The 25,290-nt window shown below is 36.8% G+C and overlaps 1 protein-coding gene across 2 annotated transcripts in view; it reads right to left on the reverse strand.

Moving 5' to 3' along the window:
• The window catches only part of coq8aa (coenzyme Q8A-a), a 39,153-nt gene that overhangs the window by 1,216 nt on the left and 12,647 nt on the right, over positions 1–25,290 (reverse strand). For both annotated transcript variants that reach the window (XM_079831226.1, XM_079831227.1), the window contains exons 4-14: positions 25,000–25,066; positions 20,390–20,464; positions 17,085–17,210; positions 11,660–11,745; positions 11,402–11,542; positions 8,451–8,532; positions 6,315–6,408; positions 3,018–3,159; positions 1,654–1,761; positions 769–834; positions 18–104 (exon numbers count right to left, since the gene is read on the reverse strand). In XM_079831226.1, the coding sequence (XP_079687352.1) occupies positions 18–104; positions 769–834; positions 1,654–1,761; positions 3,018–3,159; positions 6,315–6,408; positions 8,451–8,532; positions 11,402–11,542; positions 11,660–11,745; positions 17,085–17,210; positions 20,390–20,464; positions 25,000–25,066 (1,074 nt within the window). The remainder of the gene's footprint in view (positions 1–17; positions 105–768; positions 835–1,653; positions 1,762–3,017; positions 3,160–6,314; positions 6,409–8,450; positions 8,533–11,401; positions 11,543–11,659; positions 11,746–17,084; positions 17,211–20,389; positions 20,465–24,999; positions 25,067–25,290) is intronic.

Here is a 25,290-nt window from a genome sequence, read left to right on the forward strand (position 1 = left end):
GGGTGGTATTTTCACACCTTAGTCTCATAACCAGTCAAGAACTTCATTTCTATGGATTGCTTCAGCACTCCTTCTCGATCACCCGCTGCTGCAGCCTTGATGATCTGTTTTAGAGAGCAAAATACAGCTAGAAAGTGTCACCGGCCCACAGACATTACATTTTAAAAACAGTAATATCCTGTACTAAACCTAAACTAATCTTGACAAACTATATATCATTTGAAAGCTTACAATCACTAGTTTTCATATTTAAGATTACATCCATTAAAGCGTTTGAGAAAAAAAGGTCTGCAAATGTTTTAAATATAAAGAACAAAACAACTGATTCTCCATTTGTGATGTGGCGGCAAGCTGTTTATTAGAGGTTGAATTCATATCAAATTCTGCCAAACTTCTGAATAGGATGTCTACTTCATAAATTGTATAAAAATTATGGAAATATATGGTTCAGATCATTCATATATGGAAATGGAGGTGCCATATACTGTCTGTAAGCTTATTTTTTTTGAGATATCAACCTAAAATTTGGAACACAACAGTTAGAGTAAAACAGAAGTTTTGTAAAATATACATTTTCTATTTTACTTACATAATTTATTTAACTTCTACAATAATCTGCCAACTGTCGTCTTTAAAACAAGACCAGCCTTATGTCTTTATTCCAAAGCATTCTTGAATTACAAACATTTCAGTCTGGATAGTGCATTGTCATGCCGATATACAGAAAAGTGAATTATTATACAATTCCCTTTTAAACGGTATTTTTACCTCAATATAAAGATCAGTGAAACTCTCATCAAATCCTCTCGTTGCACCAAAATCCAGCAAAGCAACCTGTGGATTGAAGAATGGATTGATTAGTCAAAACAACTTCCATATTTTTGATTTACTGTACAAACTGCTCAATTGAAATAAATATATAAATAAATACATCTAAATATAATAAATCATACACTAATAATTAGGGCTGTCAAACAGTGAAAAAAGATTAATTGCATCCAAAATAAAAGTTTGTGTTGGTGTGTGTGTATTGTGTATAATTATATTGTCTATATTATATATGTATAAATATTTTTTTCTTTTTATATAAATATAAATTTTTCTTAAATATATATACACACACACACACACACACACACACACACACACACACACACACACACATGCATGTGAGTGTATTTATATATACACATAATAATTATACACAGTACACACAAACACAAACTTTAATTTTGGACGCAATTAATCGTTTGACAGCACTACTAATAAATCAATAAAAAGTGACAGTAAAGCCTAAAAAATAAAAAAATAAATGCTGTTTTTTTTTACTTTTTATTCCACAAAGAATCATGAAAACACATTTTCAACACTGATGATAATACATTTTGCTTAAGAAACAGAATATTAGAAGGATCATGTGGCACTAAAGTCTGGAGTAATGCATGAATAATTTAAGAAAATATATATAAAATAGTACAGTCATAAAACCTATGAAATAAGTGAAAATATAGGAATAATGTAGTGAACTAAACAAATGTTTAATAAATCTAAACTATCTTATAAGTCAGTTGCCATTATCCAAAGTGTGTCTACACTCTTGACTGGTTGTGTGAGTAACTAGGAAAGATCAATGAACGGTCATGCCACACTTACCCTGTGGGTTTGTGGATCATAAAAGAAATTGGACCAGTTGGGATCCGTTTGCATGTATCTGAACTCGAAGAGCTCCCTCAGACACAGGGTCAGGATATTCTCGCAGATCTGAGCATCAATAAAAAGTGTGGTTACGACACCTGCACTGGACTGCTTTAAATTCACTGTATTTATGCATTAAAGCATATGAAGTACTTCGCATAAAGTAATAGATCAGTTTTAACTCAAAACAAAACACCCACTGTTTACAAACTACATAACTGATGCAGGCTTAAATCATACTCATACGGTCTGTTTAAAACATTCAATCACACTTATTGCCTTCATTTATGTCAGTGTACTTCATTTTCTCTATTCAGGGTTTGGTCAACACAGTTTTATTTATTTTAAACTTCATTCCTTAAATTTGTTTTGTATGGAAATGACCGTGTTTCAACTTTGCTCTACTAATGCAACAAAACACTTCCACCACCAGGTGGTGATAATGCTCCAGGAAGCCCACTGGCTTCCATTCTGAGCACATTTGAGACCATGGGACTCACACATCATACTATAAAGTGGCCTGATACCACACCACATTTTAACCGGCCTTTACTTATATAACTTGCTAAACAGTATGATATATCCAAGTTACTTAATGTAGATCACAGGAGAACTGAAAGTACTAGAAAGTAAACTAAAAATTTCCCAAATAGGGTAGCAGCCCATTCAAAATCCAATATTGTTAATAATATTTATACTATATATTTTAAAATACGCCACATACTGAAGCAACTTAGGTTTACTTGATTATACATGCATACTTTTTTTAAGAAAAATAATTTTAAAATGCATCAAATATATGATACATCAGGCTTTTGAGGAAGGTTCATTTGTACATCCCTCAATCATCATTGTTGAATTTAATTATATGTTTTGCCCCCACGATAAAAGCTACAGAGCTTTGATCATAAAACTAACCATTTAAATATCATCTTACTAAGACACATTATTGGGAGATATAAAATGACAACTTATATTTATATATGCATTTTATGCAAGTAGTCTGCTATACTATTATACAGAACTCATTGATTTACATTACAAGCTATGAACATTTAATCTTACATTCTATCCATATAAAATATCAGCAAGTGCACCAAATTGCGGGCCGTTTTTGTTTTTTTCCTCAAGGATAAGCTCAGTATTCTTCGGTCATACTAAATGAGCCATAAAAGCCTGATGCATCAAATATAAAATCAACAAAAAACACATGCAAACCTTCTTTTTAATATATTTTGTCTATATAGGTTCAATATTTAATCTGGCTATAATTCATATGGCAGTCTTTACAGGGTTACTGGTTTCACAGCACCACTGAATACCTCGTTTTTCAGCTCTTGTGACAGTCCTTCAGCCTGATCCAAGGGAAACCCAGGCACCAGTTCGGTGGTGAGGACGTGCTGGCTGCTGAATTCGTCGATTACCTCTGGCACGTAGAAGAAGGGGTGATCTTTCAGAAGTTCCCTGCCAAAAACCACAAAGCTTCTGAGTCACTAAACACAAGCAAGCCACCCTGTAAAAGCATGCCACCTCGCACGTGCACCACAGACAGGACGTGCTGATGAACACATGCACACGTCTGGTTCTGAGGGATGTGGGAAAAGCTGTGATGCTATTCTCTGGATGTGAGGAATTCCCAAAATGGAGACTAAAATTTGGTACGTCAGCTTGAAATTACAGCTTCCTAAGCAATAATGGGTATGTCATCTTTGAATTAGAGTGTATAGCAGCACTAGATTATAGTCAATCTAGCAATTTCTTTACATATCTAGCTACACTAAAAGGTAATGTTAGAAGTAGGTAGTCAAACCAAAATGTATTCAGACACCTTCAACAGTTTCTCACATTATCACAGCTTATTCGCTAAAGTTTAGAAAATGGTAATAAAATATGACGAACTCAGAGTTAAACTGTGTCAGAGCAAATTCATCTTGATAATGTCAGATAACTTTGATAGAAAGGTATGCAATGGATTACAATCAACCAATCAGCTGTTAAATTTAAAGTACACAATTAGATGATACCAACTTGGGTCCACCAATTACCAAGCAATGCTTCATTTTGTACAGTCTGTGGTGTGAAAGGTCGCATTAGCAATTAAAGAAAAAACACGCAAGCAAAACATGGTCAGGTCAAAGTATCTGAATAATTTTGGTCCCAAATGTATATACATTTTACTGGTAGTCGATTGTATGAAGAATTTTGGGGGACATATTTTTATAATGCGTCACAGTTTACTTTATTTTGCCATCCTCACTTGCATAAATTAACTATAATGTCCTGCACCCACTAGTAAAAAAATTATATCTGGTGTCTCAATAATTTTTGGTTTGACTGTATACTAACTATACTGAGGCTATTTAACAAGGCAATATACAAGTACAGTATACAATATACAGATTAGGCCGTAACCATGTCTTGAACATTGGGGGGGACCAATTTTGTTATTTTTATAAAGCATACAGAAACAGAACAGTGAACGAAATTCTAGGTCTAATTCTGGTTGTGAAATAATCATTTTGGGACTATTTGCAAATAATATTTCCACTGATTCGCGTCAAATATATCGTTAGTCTCGAGATTCTTCCCGTTAGTGAATAAATACATAGATCCGCAGTTAATGTTCGAATTCCTTAGTGGTCTGGTGGTAGAATTTTTGTAAACCGTTTCGAAGGTTACAGGTTCTAGTCCACCCTCATAGTTTTCTTCAAAGATGTTCAATTATTGTATATTAAGAGCATGGACACGTTTGTGTGCATTTTGTTTTGTGATTTCACCGGAAATAATAGAGATCCCCGTAATGACATAAAGCGATTGATTGATGCGCTCGTCTGTGTGAAGACCATAGGGGGAAAACTGAGCATGAGCCAAAAGAGAACGCAAACCCCGCCTACTTTGATTTGATTGGTCATCTCAATCATTTTGACAGTGACGAGCGCCGTTAGACCTGAGGCAGACCAGACTAAAAACGCAACTTTTAAAACTTTTTGTCATCCTAACATACGGAGCGCTGTAAAATTGTGAATGGAGTGCAGGAGAGCAGTGCAATAATGGCGATTTGGCCATTTCTGCCATTATTGGGGGGGGACTTGACCCCCTCAATGTCTATGGTGGTTACGGTCCTGCCAGATTATACTTTTTTTAGTTAAATTAGAGCCATATTTAGCTTGCAAATAAACTGTAGTGTAAATTTTGACAACAGATTCTTTGAAAACATGCAACTGAATCAAAAGGCAGTAATTAATACATTTACAAAAAAATGCCGCCTCATTGATACTTGTGCACGTCAAAAAGTAATTTTCTTCCTCTGTATTTTTGCATTGTTTTCCAGAACATATTTAAATCAATATATATTTATTTGAGATTTAAAAAAAATACATAAAATGTATCTTCTCTAAAAAAACAAAATCAATCAAGAAAATATTTCTGCCAATGGGCAAAGAAAATTAAACAATTCAAAAGGGAGAAAAAGTTTTTCTTTCTTTCTTGCTCTATTTGCAGACACTTATTGTTTTTAGCATAAACCATGAACAGATTTCTTACGTAACATGCCATTCTAGTAAATGTATCTTGATATGTATTTGCACTAGAATACAAGTCAAGACAAAAATATTAAACTCAATTGAACCAGTTCTAGTCACAGATTAATTTAAGTCCAGTTATGTTTACTGTTTATATTATTCTAAAACATTCATGGTTTCTGTTAAGCTACATTGTAAACACCGTTTTAATAAAGCTTTACTTACCTAAAAACATCCTGACCAATAAGCAATGAGCTTTTGCTCTTTTCTAATGCAAGTCTATGGAGGACGGTTGAGTTGGGTAGATTTAAACAACTCAAATATATGAAAAAAATATATTCTGTACAATTATCAACAGTGACAACACAGGTGAAAAGGTAAATTGTCCAAATGAACCAATTCAATAAAATCAATTAGGCTACCTGACAGAGAGAAGATATTCTAGAAGAGCGCGTTAGATTATTTCCTCAGCTCTTCTGGATGTAAGGCTGTGTGTGCAATGTTTGTTTACACTACGTCAATACTTGCAGGAAGCAAACGTGCTACATTATTTTAAAACGAGCTAATCTACTCAACACTGATACTCTCATTGATTTGCTCAAAAGGTAAAAGACACATCCCATCCTGAAGGCATACATAACTATATCTCCCTCTTGGAACATTCGTTTCTTCACCCTCTCTGCAAAGTAGAGGACAGGACGCAGAGTACAGGCTGGTTGTCAATAGTTATTATTTACATTTGGGCTATATTTAAAATAGGTCAGCAGTTCCTTAAAATCAGATCAAAATCAAGCTAGGCCACAATGCTCCAGAGAAGCTGTTATATGTGGATACAGAAGTGCATAATCATTCTGAGCTGTTGTAGTGTTATTTATGTGTGCGTAAACCTTCCCTTCAAAGGGCGTTATGGCACAGGATAGATTTAGCGCAAATATCATTTACATGGCAGCCTGAAAAGTCTTGTAAGAGCCGGCAGGCTGTCTGTGATCCCTCGGACCGTCCGTGATTTTATAGAGGGGTAGATTAACCAATACAATGACGGGATGCTCCGAATTAGCAGTAAGAATAAATGTCTCCTGCTTGTTTTTGTTCACTCACTTGAATTTCCGAGCACACTGGGCTTCCCTTATGTAATCACACTCCAGCGCCAGCTCACGTCGCATCACTTCTATCAAATGCTCCGGAAACAGACCTGCATGTTCAGAGACACAGTCAGAGATGGGTCAGTAGGTTAGTTTGTATTTTGAAGAAGAAAAAAAAAATGAATCACCAAGAGGTTGAAATCAATTCTTTGAGGTTTTTTTGGGTGTATACTTCCCTTGTGGAAATGAATCAATTACAAAACGCACTTTAGCTGGACAATAACTTCTTCTAGAGTTGATGTACAACCAAAACAATCTCTCTTCCATTAATTTCCAGCTATCACTGTAAAGCTGCTTTGAAACTATCAATATTGTAAAAAGCGCTATATAAATGAAGGAAAAAAAGGTGCACTTAATTCTCTTAACACTCTCTTTGTAATAATGTCAAATTTAAAAGTTTTACTTTAAAAGGTACATTGTTTTAATAATAATTAGTTATGCTTTAAAGAAGTTCATTACATGACATGCGTTATATAAAAGTATATTTTAGTTTACCATTGTCAGTATATTTGGCAGTACACTTAAAGACAATACAAGTAATTATGAAATTATAAATAAAGATATACTTAAGTGGGTCAAAAAAGCACTTTTTCTACATCCAACTAATTGCATTTAATATAAATTTAAACTGTAATACATCTTCATTTAATTGCAAGTAACATGCAATTTAGTGTCTGAAAACATTACGTTCAGTTCACACTTAAAAGGTACGTAATATTGACATATAGCAGTGGAACTTGGTCCTGCAGTCCAAATTCTAAATATTGAAGTGAGTTGTTTCGCCGTCCCCTCCTCCTCAGACCTGACGCTCACGCGGGTTGCCAGGTTGAGGACACGCAACAGGAACTTTGACAATGGAAGGTGAGAAGCCTTACACTGTAATTGGTGATGAGTCGATTTATCCGCATTTTAATATGCCTCTGGTCACAGAGCTTTTAGGTGGACGTTGAGGCTTTTTAGGTCGGGTAGAATGTCTTCTTAAAAGTATGCTAAAGTGTACTTCTTTCTCACAAGGGTTGGCATGACATGAAAAATATTTTGGGTATCTGCTTTGTGTCATGTCTCTCTTCTGGCACAAGAAGGATTGGCAATGCTGTGGTGATATTTACGAGCTCAAATTAAAGTTCAGACTATATTTGGAGGATTAGGCTTCTCTGACAGCTGAATATTTAACCGGCACTGATCATGCAGCAGTGGACGCTGTTGTAACAATGACACAGCACATGCGCGCCGCTCCTGGGCTCTGATTCGTCAGTCATGCAGTCTGAGCTCTATCAGCCCACTAAGACCAAACAGGCCTTGAGCTCTCAGTTCTCGGTTTGAAACATACTAAACATAGATCTGAGTGCACTGACACCAAGTTCTTGGACAGAATTGGGTCAATAAAAGGGTTTCAGAATCAATACAATTTCATCAATTTATTATTTCAGCTTAAAATAGCCAACATATTTTAGGACTACAGATCAATATATTTATATTCATTCATTGAATATACTCACTCAATATATTCATTAATTCTTTTGAAATTCATTCTATTAATGAGCAAAGGTTGATTCAATTGATCATAAGTGGCAGAAAAGAAATGTATAATGTTACAAAAGGTTTCAATTTCAATTTATTTTCTATTTCTTATTAAAAAAAATAAAAAAAGCATTACGGTTTCTGCCAAAATATTAAGCAGCACAACCATTTTCAACATTGAGAATGAGAAATGTTTCTTGAGCTCCAAATCAGAATGCTTTCTGAAAGATCAAGTGACAATTTATTTCATAACATATATTGAATTTTTTTTAAATTATAATATTATTTCACAATATTGCTGTTTTTTTTATTTTTTTTTTTACTGTATTTCTGATCAAATAAATGCAGCCTTGGTGAGTGCAAAAAATAAAAAAATAAATACTAATTAATTCTTCTTAGCGACCCTAAACTGTAATGTTTTGTTTTTAGGTACAGGACATAGCAGACAGGAAGTTTTGGGATTGGGAAACGACCCGAGCAGGCCACGTCAACGGATGTGCACTACCTAAAATGCTAAAAATCTAAATGTATGTGTATTCAAGTTATAAAACATGAGTGATGAGGTCATCACCGTCAGGAAGGGCGTTGCTCATGCTCAGGACCGTCATCAGGTTATTCACATCGCTGTTGATGCTCTGTGCGACTCCAGGGTACTGCAGGAATCAAAAGAAAACCGTTCATTAAACAAAAACATGTTCAAACCGCCGTAAGAGCATCCAGGGTAAACAACACCTGGGCTGCTGAAAACAAATGCAACACAACTGGCCTCCAGCAAGACAGCCCTGACCTTTTTTGGGGGCTAGTTTATTTTGTAACATTTCAAAACTGTTTGTTTTACTAAAAAAAAAAAGTTGAGGGATGACATTCGATAGATTTATGTTATCTAATCATAAACATTCAGGTCTCAACTGTTTGCAAAAGCAGGTAGTGGTAATTGCTCTTTGGACTTCAAGCAGCTGGTGCTCCAAAATAACCTGTTAGGAGACTTTTAGGGCATTTTATATGGTGTCCCCTCCCATGACGCCCCTCCCATGACGCGAATTCGTGTCTGTTGTTAAGTGAATTTCACGTGTGAATGAAGCGAGTAAACTCAAAATGTTCAAGCATCCAACTATGTGCGAATAGAGCGTTCTGGAGCAAGTGATTTCCATGTTAAGTCAATGGAAAGGCGCATTGACGCACATCTGGAGGTCCTGCGGCGTGATAGACACGTTTAGCGCTGCAAACGCGATTTCGCCTCATTTGCGTGTCCAGTTCACGCAAATGACACGAATTGAGTGTCTTGCGCGAGTGGTGCTTTTTGTGCATTCATGCGTTTGAAGCGAATTCGCGTCTGGCGCCCGAGTTGAAAAATCTGAACTTTGGTGTCAATTTGCGCCGCGTTAACGAATGTGGTGATAAACTAATGGCAAGTCAATAGCGGATGAGAAACCCAGCGTAATTTCAAAATACTACTGTTATTGTGCAACACAATGTAGTTAAGACTTTTTCAGGCGAGAATGTACAATATATCAAATCTGTGGTTTATTTATAAAAAGATCGCCTATAGGAAAATTGTATCTGGCGTTTTCGGAGTTATGAGATCCAGTCGATCAGCGGGTGCTCAGCGATGTTAACCCCGGCGAGAGCAACCTTACCCCGGCTAGTCCTTCTGGCGTTTGCCGCTGGCTCTGTTGTGGTTAAACATGAGATATAATTCATCTTGTGTAGATCTAACGGGCAACTTTGTCTCATGAATCTATAATTTGTTGCTTGCCAAATCGTTTTGACTGAGGGCAAAGTGAAGTTTCATAACTTGATTTTTTTAGGCTATTTAACGTTAACTTTACCGTTGTAGCCTACTAGTGCTGACTTTGTTTGACTGAATTGTTTGCTCTATTTATTGTATAGCTTCTTATACCTTTTACTTATACTTTTATAATGGCTATTGATCCCACATTAACTGACATTTAACAAAAAGAGACTGGGTTGTGTTCTGTCATATTTAGTGTTCTGTTTATTTCGGTGATAATCATATACATGCACACTTATTTTCTGATGTTAATGTGTTTTTTTTATGTAAACGAAAAGCATGGTTGTGTTTTATATTTCGTTTGTTATAAATATACATGCAGTGAAGATAATCCAGGTATGCGTTGCCTGAACAGCATTTGTGTGGCTATAAATGCTTGATATTTTTTTTTTAAGAAAATGAAAAGAGTGGTGTTTTATGACATTTCGTTTTATTGTAGCCTTAAATATACCTACAGGAGTGAGAGCGAGCTGTCACGCATTTGAACACACGTCTATTTCGCTTCAAACGCTCTATTTATATGCGCGTCCAATTCACTGTGGACGCACGAATGGATTCAAAATGTTCAAGCGTCCAACTAGACACGAATTTGACGCTCTATTTGCATTTGGTGTGAACGCAGCATAAGACAAGACGAAGACGAGATTACACAAATGTCATTAAACGGTAACTGACTATATCAACATGCAATATCGTTGATGAAAAAAGACGAGACTAAAATGTAGTTTAAAAAATAAAAACTTGACCCAAATCATTTTTTGTTTTTGTCGGGGGAAAGGAGCGTTCATGCTTGCGTTTGCCAGATTTCAATAATTTAAATCCCCCATTCAGAGCTTTTCTGTTAATAGAACACGTATTCTATCCGGTGTTTTACTTAAAATGTGCAATCTGGCCACCATGTGCATGCGACCCCTATCTCTCTCTCGCTCTCACCAATAAACAAGTAAACTGCTGCTTAAATTAAAGTGTCATTCAGTCAGTCTGTGTTCTGTCTCTTGTGCCGTTTGTGTGACTAAATCTGCCATCAAACCTTCTCAGTGATGAACTGTAATAAATCCAAGCATGGATCTCTCAACTATTTGTAGTCACACAGAGGTTGCGCAAGTGCAGTTATTCAGCAAACACAAATCGCAAAGTCTTTTTTGCTGTTGTTTTAATAGAAACCCCTTAAAAGTAATGTGGAATTTCACTGTTTTAAATTTTTAGAGAAGTTTCTTATTTTTCCATTAGGCCTATATGATAAATAACCTATGATAAATCATTAAACTAGATGAGGTAAAATAAACCATGCGTATGGGTTGACAATTCTCTTGATTTGTGCTTATAGGTGAAAGTGCAACAATTCAGAAAATTTTTAACAAAAAAATGAAATGTAAAAAATACATTTTTGAAATGACAATTGTTTTGATTATAACGGAGCAAAATAATCGGGATTATCAATGCAGCATGACAAAAATGTTTTAATTGATGAAAATTAGACTAAATAAAAACAAGACAGGGTTGACTAAATATGATAAAAACTAAAACGCACATTTGACAGGACTTTTACTTAGCTGATGAAATTAACACTAGAATAAAATCACTTCTGATTGGTCACTGACTATCAGATCAAGTATTTTTATCTTGTGTGGTGTCCCATTGAAAATGAACTGTAAACTCAACCTTTAATGACCTTTAAGCATAATTGACTGGGAGCAAGTGTAAAATAGCGCTTTCTGCCTACAACCAACCTGGATTTTCATGGCAACTTCTCGGCCGTCTTTCATCTTGGCCAGATGGACCTGACCAATGGAAGCAGCAGCAAAGGGTCTGTCCTCAAACAACTCCAGTTTATCCCTCCAGTTAGGGCCTAGGTCATTGCTCAGGGCTTTCTGCACATATCAACCAGCAACAGACATGCAGTTTATTTATTTATTTATTTAAATACTGATTTTTTTCTGAATTTCTGATGTGAAACATTAAAATATTGTGTAGTAAGTAGACAGTACCGTCATCTGTTTGATGGGCATGAAGTCAGCACTCTGACGCACACGTTCGAAGATCTTGGCCAACTGTGGGTTGATGAATGCATCATCTGAAACATTATTAAACACACATACAATGTTGGTATAGTACAAATGCTATTCCCAAATGAAAACAATGGTCCAGTTTATAAATGGTATTAACATCCTTCCTGGGTGATCCGATCACAAGTGCTCAGCAGAGACAGTGCCACTTACATGTATTACTAACAATCACATGCGTTTCCTGTGACAGATGCTAATTATTATTAATGCAGAAAGATGTTACATTGCTTATCAACTGTAAGCAGCGTATAGATACAATTTTGTTTAAAAGTTTAGGGTCGGTAAGATGTCGGTTTATGCTCTCCAAGGCTGCATTTATGTAATCAAAAAACAGTAATATTGTGAAATATTTCTTTTTAAAATAAGTTTTCATTAGGTCTTAAAGAGACAGCAGCCTATACAAATCTACTGATGTCGATGTCATTAATGTTAAACAAACAACAAAACACATCTTTAACAAAGATTCATCTATATTTAATTTATACAGTGAACACTATTGTGTTATTTTACATTTCTGTACCTGAATACTACTGCTAGACCTTATTTTGTTTGTAACTTTGTTACATTGTATTCATCTCTGCTTGTAATGTGTTTATTTGTTCTTATTTTATTGCTGACTATTGACTTTCTTAATTTTTCACTTTTCAATTTAATGTGTCCTTCCCAAATAAACGTATAAAAAAGAAGAGGGAATTTTTTTATCTTCATACAGCAAATGTGATGTGGTCACCTTTGAATATGGTTTGAATGATTGCATCACTCTGTATTCTATGCTGCCCACTTATGATTGGATCACTTGAGGCAGATGTCAATACCAAGTATAAACGGCACCTGCGCATGACTTCATAATGTCAAGATCATATAAAAATGGAGTTGCAAATACTATACAGTTGTATAATACTAAACAGTATTGCATTTCATGTTTCTTAATCCTTATTAAATCTGTTGTCATGTTATAGGTTTACTCAGTTACATTGCAGTCAATCCACACATAAACAGAATTTTACAGATGGGTTCACTAGAAGGAACTGTGTGACAGATGTACGCCACTGTAAACAAGTCTCAAGGAGCCTGAGAGACAGAGAGAGCGAAATAACCAGCTTGATCCGAACCCAGTGACATGTTCAGAATGCAGGCCCGCGAGAAAGTCAAAAGAGTTTCCATAACTGCATCTGTGTACATCATAACTAACTTTAAAAAGGAAAGCTTTACAGTTGCCATGGTTTTTATCCAGGTTCACTTGTTTGACCCAGATTAGTCTGATGACCTCACATTTTCTGAGCTGATATTGTGGCTGAGGAATGTGGGCTACATCGTGTCAGTAATTAATGAAATCAGTTCAACAACAAACATTAGAACAGCTCTAGAAAACTTTGCATGGCCGCTATACATACACAATTGACCTTTGTCTCAACCAAGCAAACTCCTGCGTAGTTGTGTGCATGACTCTCGGAATACTGCATTGACTACATAATAAAATAATTTCACCTCAAATCAATATATCATGCACGTGTGTTAATTTATTTGGTAAGCAACCACATAATGAGCAGTATAAATGTATATTATTGCACAAATAAACACCTTCAGTTTGATGGTCACCCTGTCAGGGTTTATTTTGCAGTCACATCCATTACTTTTTTGAGTAATAAAAACAATAGGGGTCTCTCTCCACTCCAGCTGTAGAAACAGATCCTGTACACAATATTGGGATATACACCGATCATCAGGCACAACATTATGACCACTGACAGGTGAAGAGCACAACACTGATCTCTTCATTACGGCACCTGTTAGTGGGTGGGATATATAAGGCAGCAAGTGAACATTTTGTCCTCAAAGTTGATGTAAAAATGGGTTTAAGGATTTGAGCGAGTTTGATAAGGGCCAGACGACTGGGTCAGAGCATCTCCAAAACTGCCGCTCTTGTGGGGTGTTCCCGGGATACAGTGGTCAGTATCTATCAGTAGTGGTCCAAGGAAGGAACAGTGGTCAACCGGTGACAGGGTCATGGGCGGCCAAGGCTCATTGATGCATGTGGCTGGCCAGTGTGGTCCGACCAAACAGAAAAGCTACTGTAGCTTAAATTTCTCAAGAAGTTAATGCTGGTTGGTTCTGATAGAAAGGTGTAAGGATACCTTAGCATTGTTGCAGACCATGTACACCCTTTCACGGTATTCCCTGGTGGCTGTGGACTCTTTCAGCAGGACAATGCACCCTCCCACAAAGTAAAAATGGTTCAGGAATGTTTGAGGAGCACAACAACGAGTTTGAGGTGTTGACATGCCCAATTGAGCATCTGTGGGATGTGCTGAACAAAACAAGTCTGATCTATGGAGGCCCCACCTCGCAACTTACAAGACTTGCTAAAATCTTGGAATCAGATACAGCACACCTTCAGGGGTCTAGTGGAGTCCATGCCTCAATAGGTCAGGGCTGTTTAGCAGCAAAAGGGGGACCAACACAATATTAGGAAGGTGGTCATACTTTTTTGCCTGATCAATGTATCAGTAGTTTAAAATAACCGTTTTCTATTTTTAATTATATTTCAAAATGTAATTTATGTGATGGCAAAGCTGAATTTTCAGCATCATTACTCCAGTCTTCAGTGTCACAGGATCCTTCAGAAATTATTTAAATATTCTGATCAAGAAACATTTCTTACTATTACCAATGTTGAAAATAGTTGTATCGCTTAATATTTCTGTGTAAACCATGATTCTTTTTTTTTTTTTCAGGATTTATTTGATGTAGAGAGAAAGTTCAATAGAAATAGAAATCTTCAGTAACATTATACATTTCTTTACTTTCAACTTTAAATCAATTCAATGTGTTCTCGCTGAATAAAAGTATTAATTTCGTTACAAAAAAAAAGAAGCTGTCTTGTCACCAAACTTTTGAACGGTAGTGCATTTCTTTTTTCCACATTTTAGGACAATAGTGAAGTAAATAAAACGATTTAATATGGAATTTTTTAATAAGTAATAAATACATTTAGAGGTCTCTCTCCATTCCAGCTGTAAAAACAGATCCCGTACACTGCCGTTTTAGCCATGTCTTGACGGGCGATTGTGTGTGCCAGTCCTTTCTTTCAGAACTTCCTGGGGTGTAGCGTAAAGGTCACGTTTCTGGCATAGCTGCGGGCTTATTTTGAGCTCTGCCGATGCCAGTGCTGTCGCTGTCCTTCACTGCCAGTCGTGCGATCTGCAGCTTACAAAACCTGCCTATCTTGATGAGGCCAGAGCATGAGCAGCGGCCGAGGTTTGGAAATGTCATGCAGGGAGGCCGTGCTGCTATGATCTATGCGCTGCATTCTTGAGTGGGTGACACAGATGCTTTCGTTCTGGCTTTCCAATGCACGTTAATGCACACAGAGCGGGGGAGAATGACCTCACATGCCTACCAGAAACAATCAACATATTTGCACAGAGAAGAGGGGCATTTGTGTCACAGGAGAAAAGTTAGACAATATTTGAGCTGCTGGTCAATACAGACAGAAGAGGATTCAAGGGCGCGAGCAAACAACACACAACTTTTCAAGAGTTATGAACTGGAAAGCAAATGGCCTGTTATCTGTTATAGACAGCACCAGTTCCTACAGACACAACTGTTCAAAAGTTTGGGATCAGTCACCTACGCACAGGCTGCATTTAAAATTTGAAGCCCATAAAAGTGCATCCATCCATTATAAAAGTAATCCATACGGCTCCAGGGAGTTAATAAAGGCCTTCTGAAGCGAATCAATGGGTTTTTGACTTTTTGTAAGAAAAATATCCCTATTTAACACGTTATAAAGTAAAATATCTAGCTTCCAGTGGACCGCCTTCCGTATTCAACTTACAGAAAAAGTGTAACTGGCGTGACGATGACGTCGGACGTAGTGTAAGCACTTTGAACTGTGAGAGGCGTTACACTTTCTTCATAAGTTGAATGTCATATACACCTAGGATGGCTTGAGGGTAAGTAACTTATGGGATAATTATATAGTGATGACGATTTCAAAACACGGCATCATGAAGCTTCGAAGCGTTATGAATCAGTGAGTCGATTCAGCAGTTTGGATCGCCAAATTTCAGATTCATGATTCGACTCACTGATTCATAACGCTTCAAAGCTTCATGATGCCGTGTTTTGAAATCGTCATCACTATACAAGTCGTTATATAGGGTTTTTTTGCGCACAAAATCTATTCTTGTCACTCCATAAAGTTATTGTAGAACCACTGTAGTGAGATGGACTTTGTAACAACGTCTTTAGTACCTTTTAAGGGTCTTGAGAGTGTACCGTGCATTGTGCCAATGGAGGCCTTTCAGAGCCATCGGATTTCAACTAAAATATCTCCATTTGTGTTCTGAAAATGAACGGAGGTCTTACGGGTGTCGAACGACATGAGGGTAAGTAATTAATGACAGAATTTTCATTTTTGGGTGAACTAACTTTAATATCTACGTGGAAACCTTGATTATTTGAAAAAAGAACAACACTTATTTTTTGTAACATTATAAAATGTCTTTACTGACACTTTTAGTCAATTTAAAGGTTCCTTTCTCTATAAACGTTTTTATTTCTTTTTGTTTAATGGTAGTGTATTCTTGTTTTTGTTCTCAACAATAGTTACGACTAAAATGTTTCTATATATTTATTTTTATTTTAGTATTTATTTTTAAATAATTTGAGTTTAAATTGTGCGTTGACACAATTTATATTTGCCTAAAAATTCAAGAATTTACGCATGACTCAAATATTGGCAGTTGAGAAACAAACAGTTAAGAAACATTCACTAAAATTAAACAAAACCTTCACAAAAAATAAATAATTTTCACGCTCATGTGTGGATCGACAAATTGCTTGTCGCGGTTATCTTGTTATGTCTCTACTGGTTGGAGGACAGTGTAACCTTTAGATAAAAAGATCTTAAAGATCATGACAACTATAAACTATTCAAGTAGGTCTAAACTTGTAGTGTAGGAGCGGAGGACCCCAAACTGTCAGCATGCAGAAAAGTTAGCATCCATTTTCCACTGCTGTGTGGAAAATAACGCTGGAAGTTTATTGGAGGTTATTTTATCTTTAGACATTTGCATATCAGAGAAGAAATAAGCCGCATCTCCAATTTCTCTGCACCTTTCTGTAAGCAGTTCACAGTCACTCACATCACCAGATTGTAAAACCGAGACAGGTCTCGATCACATACCAGCCTAACTTGAGAGCGGCCATGACTTATAAAACCGGAAGCAGCCGCGTGTTATAAGCTCGTCAGTCATGGAGGACACCTTGCTGGTCCTAACAAATCTTTGAGGAGTGACCTATTCTAACGTGGCAGCTTGTTATACAAACAACATTCTCTTACCCTGGATACTGAGCATCTGACCGAGCTTGAGGGCTGCCCCACGAACTTTACACAGTGTCCTGACGATACGCTCCGCATTGGCCTCCGAAAGGAAGGGGCTCTGGTCCAGAACTGCCTTCTTATCACCTATATGAAATTACAAGTCTGTTAACATTTTGGACTGAAAACACAACTTAAAAACAGGAACACGGAGCACAGTAATGCCTAATGGGACAAATGGACGTGTTTTTTATACAGAGAGGTCCAAAAGTCTCAGACAAACACTGCATGTGCCATTTGAAACAAAAGGTAATCTTTGCTGCTGAGAGCCATTAGTCCATGTAAACAAAAACCTACAAACTGTTAGATCAGGGTGTCCATTATCTCTGTGAGGACATTAGGGCTATTCCTGGATGTGATGATGAGGTCAAAGGTAATAATTATACAGCATCTACATAGAGAAGATCTATTTACAGGCTGCAGTCCTTAGAACACATTTGCACATTCTCTCACTTCCCATTTGGTGTTGATGTCACACAGGCATTAGGCAATACGAACTCATGTAATACACATTTATATTTATACAGTTGTATACACAGTATACACATCTGTACATAGGCCTTATCCATCCCATCTAAATGTATATTACTTTTTTCCTACTTATTACATTTTTCTAGATTTATATTAAGTTGTTAGTTCTTTAATTCCATGTTTTTAATTTGTTCTCTCTATTCTATTGTGTTATATATGCATGCAAGTACCTGAAGCTCCTGGAAAGCATACCAACTTCCTTGTGTGTTTGTGCACACTTGGAAAATAAAGTGCATTCTGATTCTGATACGCAGCCAGACTGACATAACGCAACTCTGCAGACAGCAAAACCATGAAATATCTGCAAATAACTGGTGTAACAAGAATATCTTGATGTAATGAACAAAGCTTTGAGCCTTTAACTCTTTCCCCGCCAGCAGTTTTAAAAAAAGTAGCCAGCCACTGCCAGGGTTTTTCGATCATTTTCACAAAAATGTAATTGCCCATAGAATACTTTCTTGTATGAACAATATATCAAAAGAAAGCTTTTAAACAAATAAAAACGTTTTATTCTAGCTTCATGCATTCCTTTTTTATCAACACTTAAATATGGGTAAGTTTAATAAAAAAAAGCAACATTCTGAACAAAAAGCTGAGAAAAATCACGTTTTTGTCAAAGACATCATTCAGATGGGATTCAGAGCGATGATCAAACACAGATGGAGTAGATTGAATCCATCAACACCCCTACTGCTCGTTCTGGGTCGACATTTAATTCAGTAACATTAGATTTATATGATGTTTAATGTTGATGATCATGTTTTTTATATGTGCATCTGCTTACATTCGAGCGCTTGTTTTTTTGCGCCTTCTTCGCCTGTGTTTTGATCAGGAGATTCTGTACTCATAGCCTAGAAATCTAGACGCACCCTAGCGGCAGAACATTTATTTTGCCGCGAGTGTAGTCTAGCAACTCTTGGTAGACCACAGAGCTGGAAAAACCAAACTCTGGTCAGGCCAATCACATCGTGTATAGAGTCGGTTTGGCGGGCTTAACATAATGACGGAGCGGAGTTATGGAGGTTCTTGGTGCTACAGATAAACAAAGAAGCTGACGATTTTAATTCGGTTTTGGCCGCTACTCTGGAAGACTTGGAGTTAAGCTTTTCTTTGAGGATAGAACAAAGAACGGCACTGAAGTCTTTCGTAAGAAAGGAAGAAGTATTCAGAGTTGAATCTATCAACTTACATTAGCTCCGCTTCGGTTGGTTGTGGCGCTATCTAATTGCGTGCAGAGGGAATTTGACAGACAATGTTTATCCCGCTCCTCGGATTGAGCCCTGTCAATGGTGAGTTTCCAGACCAAACATCTTGATGTGGGTCTGGCTTGTCAGGCTACTGTACTCATTCAGTAGATGTGTAATAGTGCCTCCTAGCGTATAACAGTGAAAACCCGGAAAATTCCGTGACGGGGAAGCGTTTTCTCACAAATAACGGAAAATTCTGTTCGCCAGGGAAAGAGTTAATAGTTGCAAAGTAAGGATTTTTTTTTTCTATGACGCTTTGAGCTGTTAATGCCTATGGAGTCAAAAGATGAACGTGTAGATCCAAACACCAAAATGTTTTAATGTTTGTAACCCAATTTTTAAAGAATAGGGTACAACTAAAGGAATCGAACTTGCACTGATCTACTAATCTGAAAACAGATGGTAGTATTGAAGATTTTAACTTTTAAAAAACATGTGATGTGACCACAAAGTAAACAGTGGTTCATTCAGAGCATAAGAAATGTACTGCATTTAAAGACAATATTCCTGTGATAAAATGTATACCATGAATTCAATGCAAGTCAGTCTGGATAAAAGTGCCTGCCAGATGCATAAATGTACTGTATAATAAATCTTTCATTACACATAATAACGCTCTACACATTCACAATGATGTCGCGCTGCGAATTCTGTTTCACGTTGCCTTTAAACATGGCAGAACAACAGTGGCAATGTGTATGTCTGACTAAATTTTTTTCTGTGGCGTAAGATTTGAAGTTGAGCTGAGAGATCTTGGATGATGGGAGGGATGCACATATTTACATGCATAAGCGGTGAAGGAAGTTAAACATTTCAATAATGAAGGACAAACTTTTAAGAACAGTATACATTTCAATAATATACTGGCATTTTTTCATACCAATTACGCAGATACATATAAATATTTTATGGTCTGTGATGCAAAAAATGGCTTGTCTCTAGATTTAAACTGCCTCTCAGACTAATTTAGGAGCACTTTAGAACAGACAACTCTATAAATTTTATTATGCGCGTATATTATACATGCAGTCTAGTTAAAGCAAACACAGACAGTCAAAAGAGCAATAGCGCACACCTGTCTAAATAATTCCATACGCATGCTAGATTTTCAAGGCTGATTGTACTAAAATGATGGACGAAAGAAGAAAATATCTATTCAATGCTATAAATGATGCACATTCATTATAATCTAGGCTGTTGTGGGTCCTGGGGAGTTGTGCACGTGTGTTTATGTGTGGGTGACTTGAGTTTAAATACCCACAATCTCCTTCCTATTCAGAGTCTCCTCACTCACTATCTCTCCGTTTTTGGACTTTAAACCATTTCATTAACAAACAAAAACAAAACAAAAAACTCTGATTGCATGCGATTTATCACTTGTAATCATGCTATGCCTGATTAGTTAGTCACTTTCAATAAAATGGACTGACTAACAATTAGGAATACATTGTAATGATTTAAATCTAGTAGATAATACAATAGTCTTACCATTCTTCTCCTCTGATCTTAGGCTTTTCTTTGCCACTTCTGCCAAAGCTCCAATTCCTAAACCCACAGCAAGACCTGCAAGAGATTATTAACATCACCATGAAATCAAAATTGACAATTATGGAATATTTCAGTGTTCTAAACTATTTATCCGTTCACATAATAATTTTTTTAAAATTAATTATTGTTCTTGATCAAAAAGCCGTTTCACAATTAAGAAGCTGTTTCACTTGGATATACGTCAACGTCACAATAGGGAAGAGACACACAAGTTCCATTTCATGCAAAGACTACATCCACGATTAAAAAGCAAAAATAAGGAAATGGTTCATAAATGAACAGAAGTTAAATATACCGAAACATTATTCATCATCTCACACCTCAAAACAGCACTTCCACCCTGAAAACAAAAAGAGCTGTATTTACATCCGTCTTTTGATTTGCTGAAAATTACCCAGAACAACACTGCTGCATAAATGTAAACCTGACAAAAAGGAAACGTCAAAAATAGCGTTTCCAAACCACTGTGGTCAGCACATTTTCTGTGGTAGAGCTGAGAATCAATAACGAGTTTTGGTGCAATCTTCTTCAATAGTTATGTAACTTTCTGATTATGCAACCCTCCCGCTTTTGAGAAATTTAGGAGGGGTCTCGAGACGGTTGTAAATCAAGCAGTGAAACAAAACACATCAGTGTGAGCTGGCAAGAAATATTTTCATTCTAATATACATCTTAACACATTTTGATGCTGACATATTTCATCAAGCCTGCTGGGGAAGTTCTAGGTTGATGATTAAGCAGGTTCCTGTTTTTATGTCTCTTTATGCCTGCAGGACTTTAAGAACTCGAGGAAAACACAAGGGGCCACGCCAGGGTATTCAAACACCACAACATCTGATGCATTGTACTGCATTTGCTCTTTTTAAACACTTAACATGCGTTCCATAAACATTTAACATGGACAAGCAGATTAATCCATGTGACTACACAATTCAGAAAAATTTGGGGCAGAAAGATTTTTAATGAATACTTTTATTCAGAAAGGATGCATATAATTGATGAAAAGTGACAGAAAGGACATGTATCAACTTTCTATTATTTTTAAATCCATTATGGTTTCCACAAAAACAGAGCATGTTACTAGAGCATTAAATCAGCATATGAGAATGATTTCTGAAGGATCATGTGACACTGAAGACTCGAGTAATGCTGCTGAAAATTCAGCTTTAAAATTTGCTGTATTTGTGATCAAAATAAATGCAGCCTCGGTGAGCATATGAGACTTCTTTCAAAAACAATACAAATCTTACCCACCCCAAACTTTTGAACGGTAGTGTATTTATAGCTACTTATTTGAAATTCATAAACATCATAGAGTAATATTTGCACATATCGTCCAAAGCACATTCATTTACACGATGGCACCAAGCGGTTTAGATCGCTCTCAGATTGCCCGATAGCATGACCAAGGACACTAGGGGCCCAAGTCTCATGTTACAAAAACAGAGAGGTATGTTTCTGAACATAAACACACAAGGTAAACAAACTTAACATGCTGTTTAAAAACAGTTAGGGCACTGATTTAAGGGCCACCTACAGTCACTAAAATTGAGATGAAGAACCCAACCACACGAAAGCTTGCCAAAGTGACGGATACTATTCTTGGACGCAATGAATCACTATCTTTAACTATCCAACGAGAGCTAGAGGAAGGGAGCCAGAAACGGTTGAACTGGATAGCTCATGTCCAGGAGTGAGGTCAAGGTGAGGACAGAGGTCAGACGCACACTACATAAAACTACTTCAACTGTGACAATTACATGACAAATCACATTCAAACACACAAACAATGTTTCCTCCAAGTGATCTACTTTCAGTATGAGTAACAAAATAAAATAAATTCTGTAATAATGGCACTTTTAGGCGAAAAAATATATATATTAAGAACCAGAAAAACAACAACATGAACATAATTTAGATCTTATCTGTTTTGTTCATTTTTTAGATGTATTATTATTTAGAACAATGTACACCAATATTTCATTTGCAATAAGACATACACAAAAAAAGAATATTCTGTAAGTTTCCGAGCTGAAAACTTCCTAGTTAGTCAAAGAAAAGCTTTTATAGACACCAGGCCCAACAAACGCTCGTTCTCAGAATGTGCCATCCTGTGACGTCTGAGAGTGGTGAAGCATCGCCTCTGCAGAAGAACATCAACGCCTACTTCAGAAACGGAGTTGCAATGACGAGATCACTGCTTTCATGCGCTCAACATGTGTGTGATCGGCTACATTGATCATCAAAGCAACCTTTCATGCCACGATCTTAATACAACACTTCAGCTTATGATTCTTATTTAGTGGGGGTCATTTTTTAGGATTCTTTACCTAACTGAAGTCTCTGAGATCCTGACACCTTGCACTTCTGGAGACTCCAGGTAGGTTGCAGCTCTGGAAAATGGTGGCGCTGGAGACTAAAGGGTTCCTGATGGTTTCACCCTTAATTCTTCACCTTAATTCTTAATTCTTTTGCGGTTAACAGGTGTCTTTTCTCCGCCACATGTTTTTGTCTGACCCTGCTGACCCAACGAGCATTTCACTGTCCAATGGTCACGCCTTAACTGCAATGTCTAGTATTGCATTAGTAATGCATCCTTCTCATGGGCATTTAATACTTTTTGACTTTTCAGTCTGAGTTAAATCTCTTTTTTTGCTCAATTTATCTGTAAAAGAAAACATGCCTAATAATTCTGCACACCTGAATATAAGGGGATTTTCATTTCCAGCCTTCATGAACAATTATATATCACTTATACATTATTAAATACTAAATCAATAGTAGTTATTAGGATTACTGTGGTTTGGAATTGGTCAAATGTGCCTGGAAAAAAAATATGATCAGAAAATCAACGTGCCTAATAATTCTGCACTCCCTGTAAATGTAATGCAACACTTTTCACGATTAGTTAACCATGAGAACTGTAATAGTAAAAACGCGCTAAAAGAGAGAGTAATACCATTTAAAATGGAAAGACGTTAGCCAATCACAGCAGTGGGTGTTTACACAGAAGTCTCCCAGCAGACACGCCCCTTAAAACAGAGCGTTCAGAGCAGAGGGCTAAAATCAGGGTAGGAAAAATGCCTTTTATTTATAAATTATGACAATTTTTGATGTAAAAAGCATTCTAACATTATAAGTGCACCCCAGGAAACATCATAAAACAACGCAGTTCATGACCCCTTTAATAATAATAATACAATTATAAAAAAGAACTAATAATGAAAAACATTTGCATTAATATTTAACAAGAATTCAAAATGTAGTAATGTTTGTAGCTGCAAATTTGCTTATACACTACATAATATTAACACACCCATGCATGCAGTCTTGCAAACTGGATGCCACATAAAACTTCAAGTCATCTTGAACAGACGCGGTAGCTTTGATCCTTACAGAGGACATAAAGACTTGTCAACACATTCCCCATATAAAGTCACACCATCCCATGATGCTTTGGTGGTTCAGAGAATGTTGAATCCAAGTACCCTAGGTCACTGCAAGTATACATATGGGCTTGTAGTAAACAGGTGTCCAAAGGTGTTTTCTTGTAACGGTGGTGGATAAGATTTGAATCTGATAACAGACCCTCCAACATATCACCCAGCATGCACACACACCAACAGCAGATGATAGTAGATATACTTTTTCAACAGTGTACGTCAGTGGAAAACTAGCATACTGTGAACCTGTGACAGAGAGCTACTGTGACCGCTGGCGTTTAATTTTCCCATGCGACAGCACTTTTCGCTCAAACCCTTGTCTACATCCAGTCATTCACTCCCGGTAACTTTATTCAGCACTAGTCCTCTGAGAAATAACCAATACAGTGTCACTTAAAGAACAAAAGCGGGTAAAGTTACACACCACCAGGGCAGAATGGGAAGCTCTATCTCAGGGGAAACAGGTGATGCACATTCCCAGACTGGTTAAGCTCTGTCCCATAATCCAAATCAGCGGCAGCCGCAGTCTACGATATTACTGGTCAAAATGCAGATTAACCTTGAGCCCTCAATCTGGCTCTGACATGTTGTACGAGGAAGGATAGAGAAGCAGCTAACTTAAACAGGCCTTAGATCGGAGCACGAATAATGCCAGAAAGGACAGCAACCTGGAAAGCCAAATATACCAGTCCAAAAAATGCCCTTCAGAATCCATAACTAAAGTAATGATGCATTAGACAATACATACTAAATATATTCAATAGGCTCTGTGCAAACAGTACATTTGAAGTGGTATTCACGCTCTGGTTTGGATGTACCATGCAAAAGCAAAGGTTTTCAGTTACCATGGGCATTGTAGAAATGCCCTAATTGCTGTCATCCATGCTTCATTTATTCCTCCAAGGAAAGAGTCCAGTAACAGGAGAATTACAGAGTGTAAAATATTCAGCTGGCTATAATAGGTCTGCCCACGAGGCAATCACGTATAATAAAAAGCAATATTAAAGGCTACATCATTAGTACATCATTTTAAACAGACTTGTCAAGAGTATTGAAAAGTTTTGAAAGGTAGTGTATATACATACAAAATAATTTCAATAACCTTACCTCCAAAATTCGCTAGTCTCCCCAGCCGTGTGACCGGTACCTTCCGCTCTCTCGCTCTTTCACTAAGCTACAGCAGGAAAGAGCAAGCATTTAGAGTGTGTCAATGTGCTTCCAATTAAAAATGTCCTTTTTAAAACTACTAAACACATAACATTTTTAAGGCTCAATGCAAAGGATTTTTACTATTGGCCTGGTCGCGCTAGTGGTTCAAATTTGTACATGCCCTGCCAAAATTTTCACTAACCCCACCACAAAAAAAATCAAATAAAAAATAGGCCTAGTTATTGTATT

Source organism: Gobio gobio (assembly GCF_949357685.1).
Source record: "Gobio gobio genome assembly, chromosome: 12".
NCBI classification, from domain to species: Eukaryota; Metazoa; Chordata; class Actinopteri; order Cypriniformes; family Gobionidae; genus Gobio; species Gobio gobio.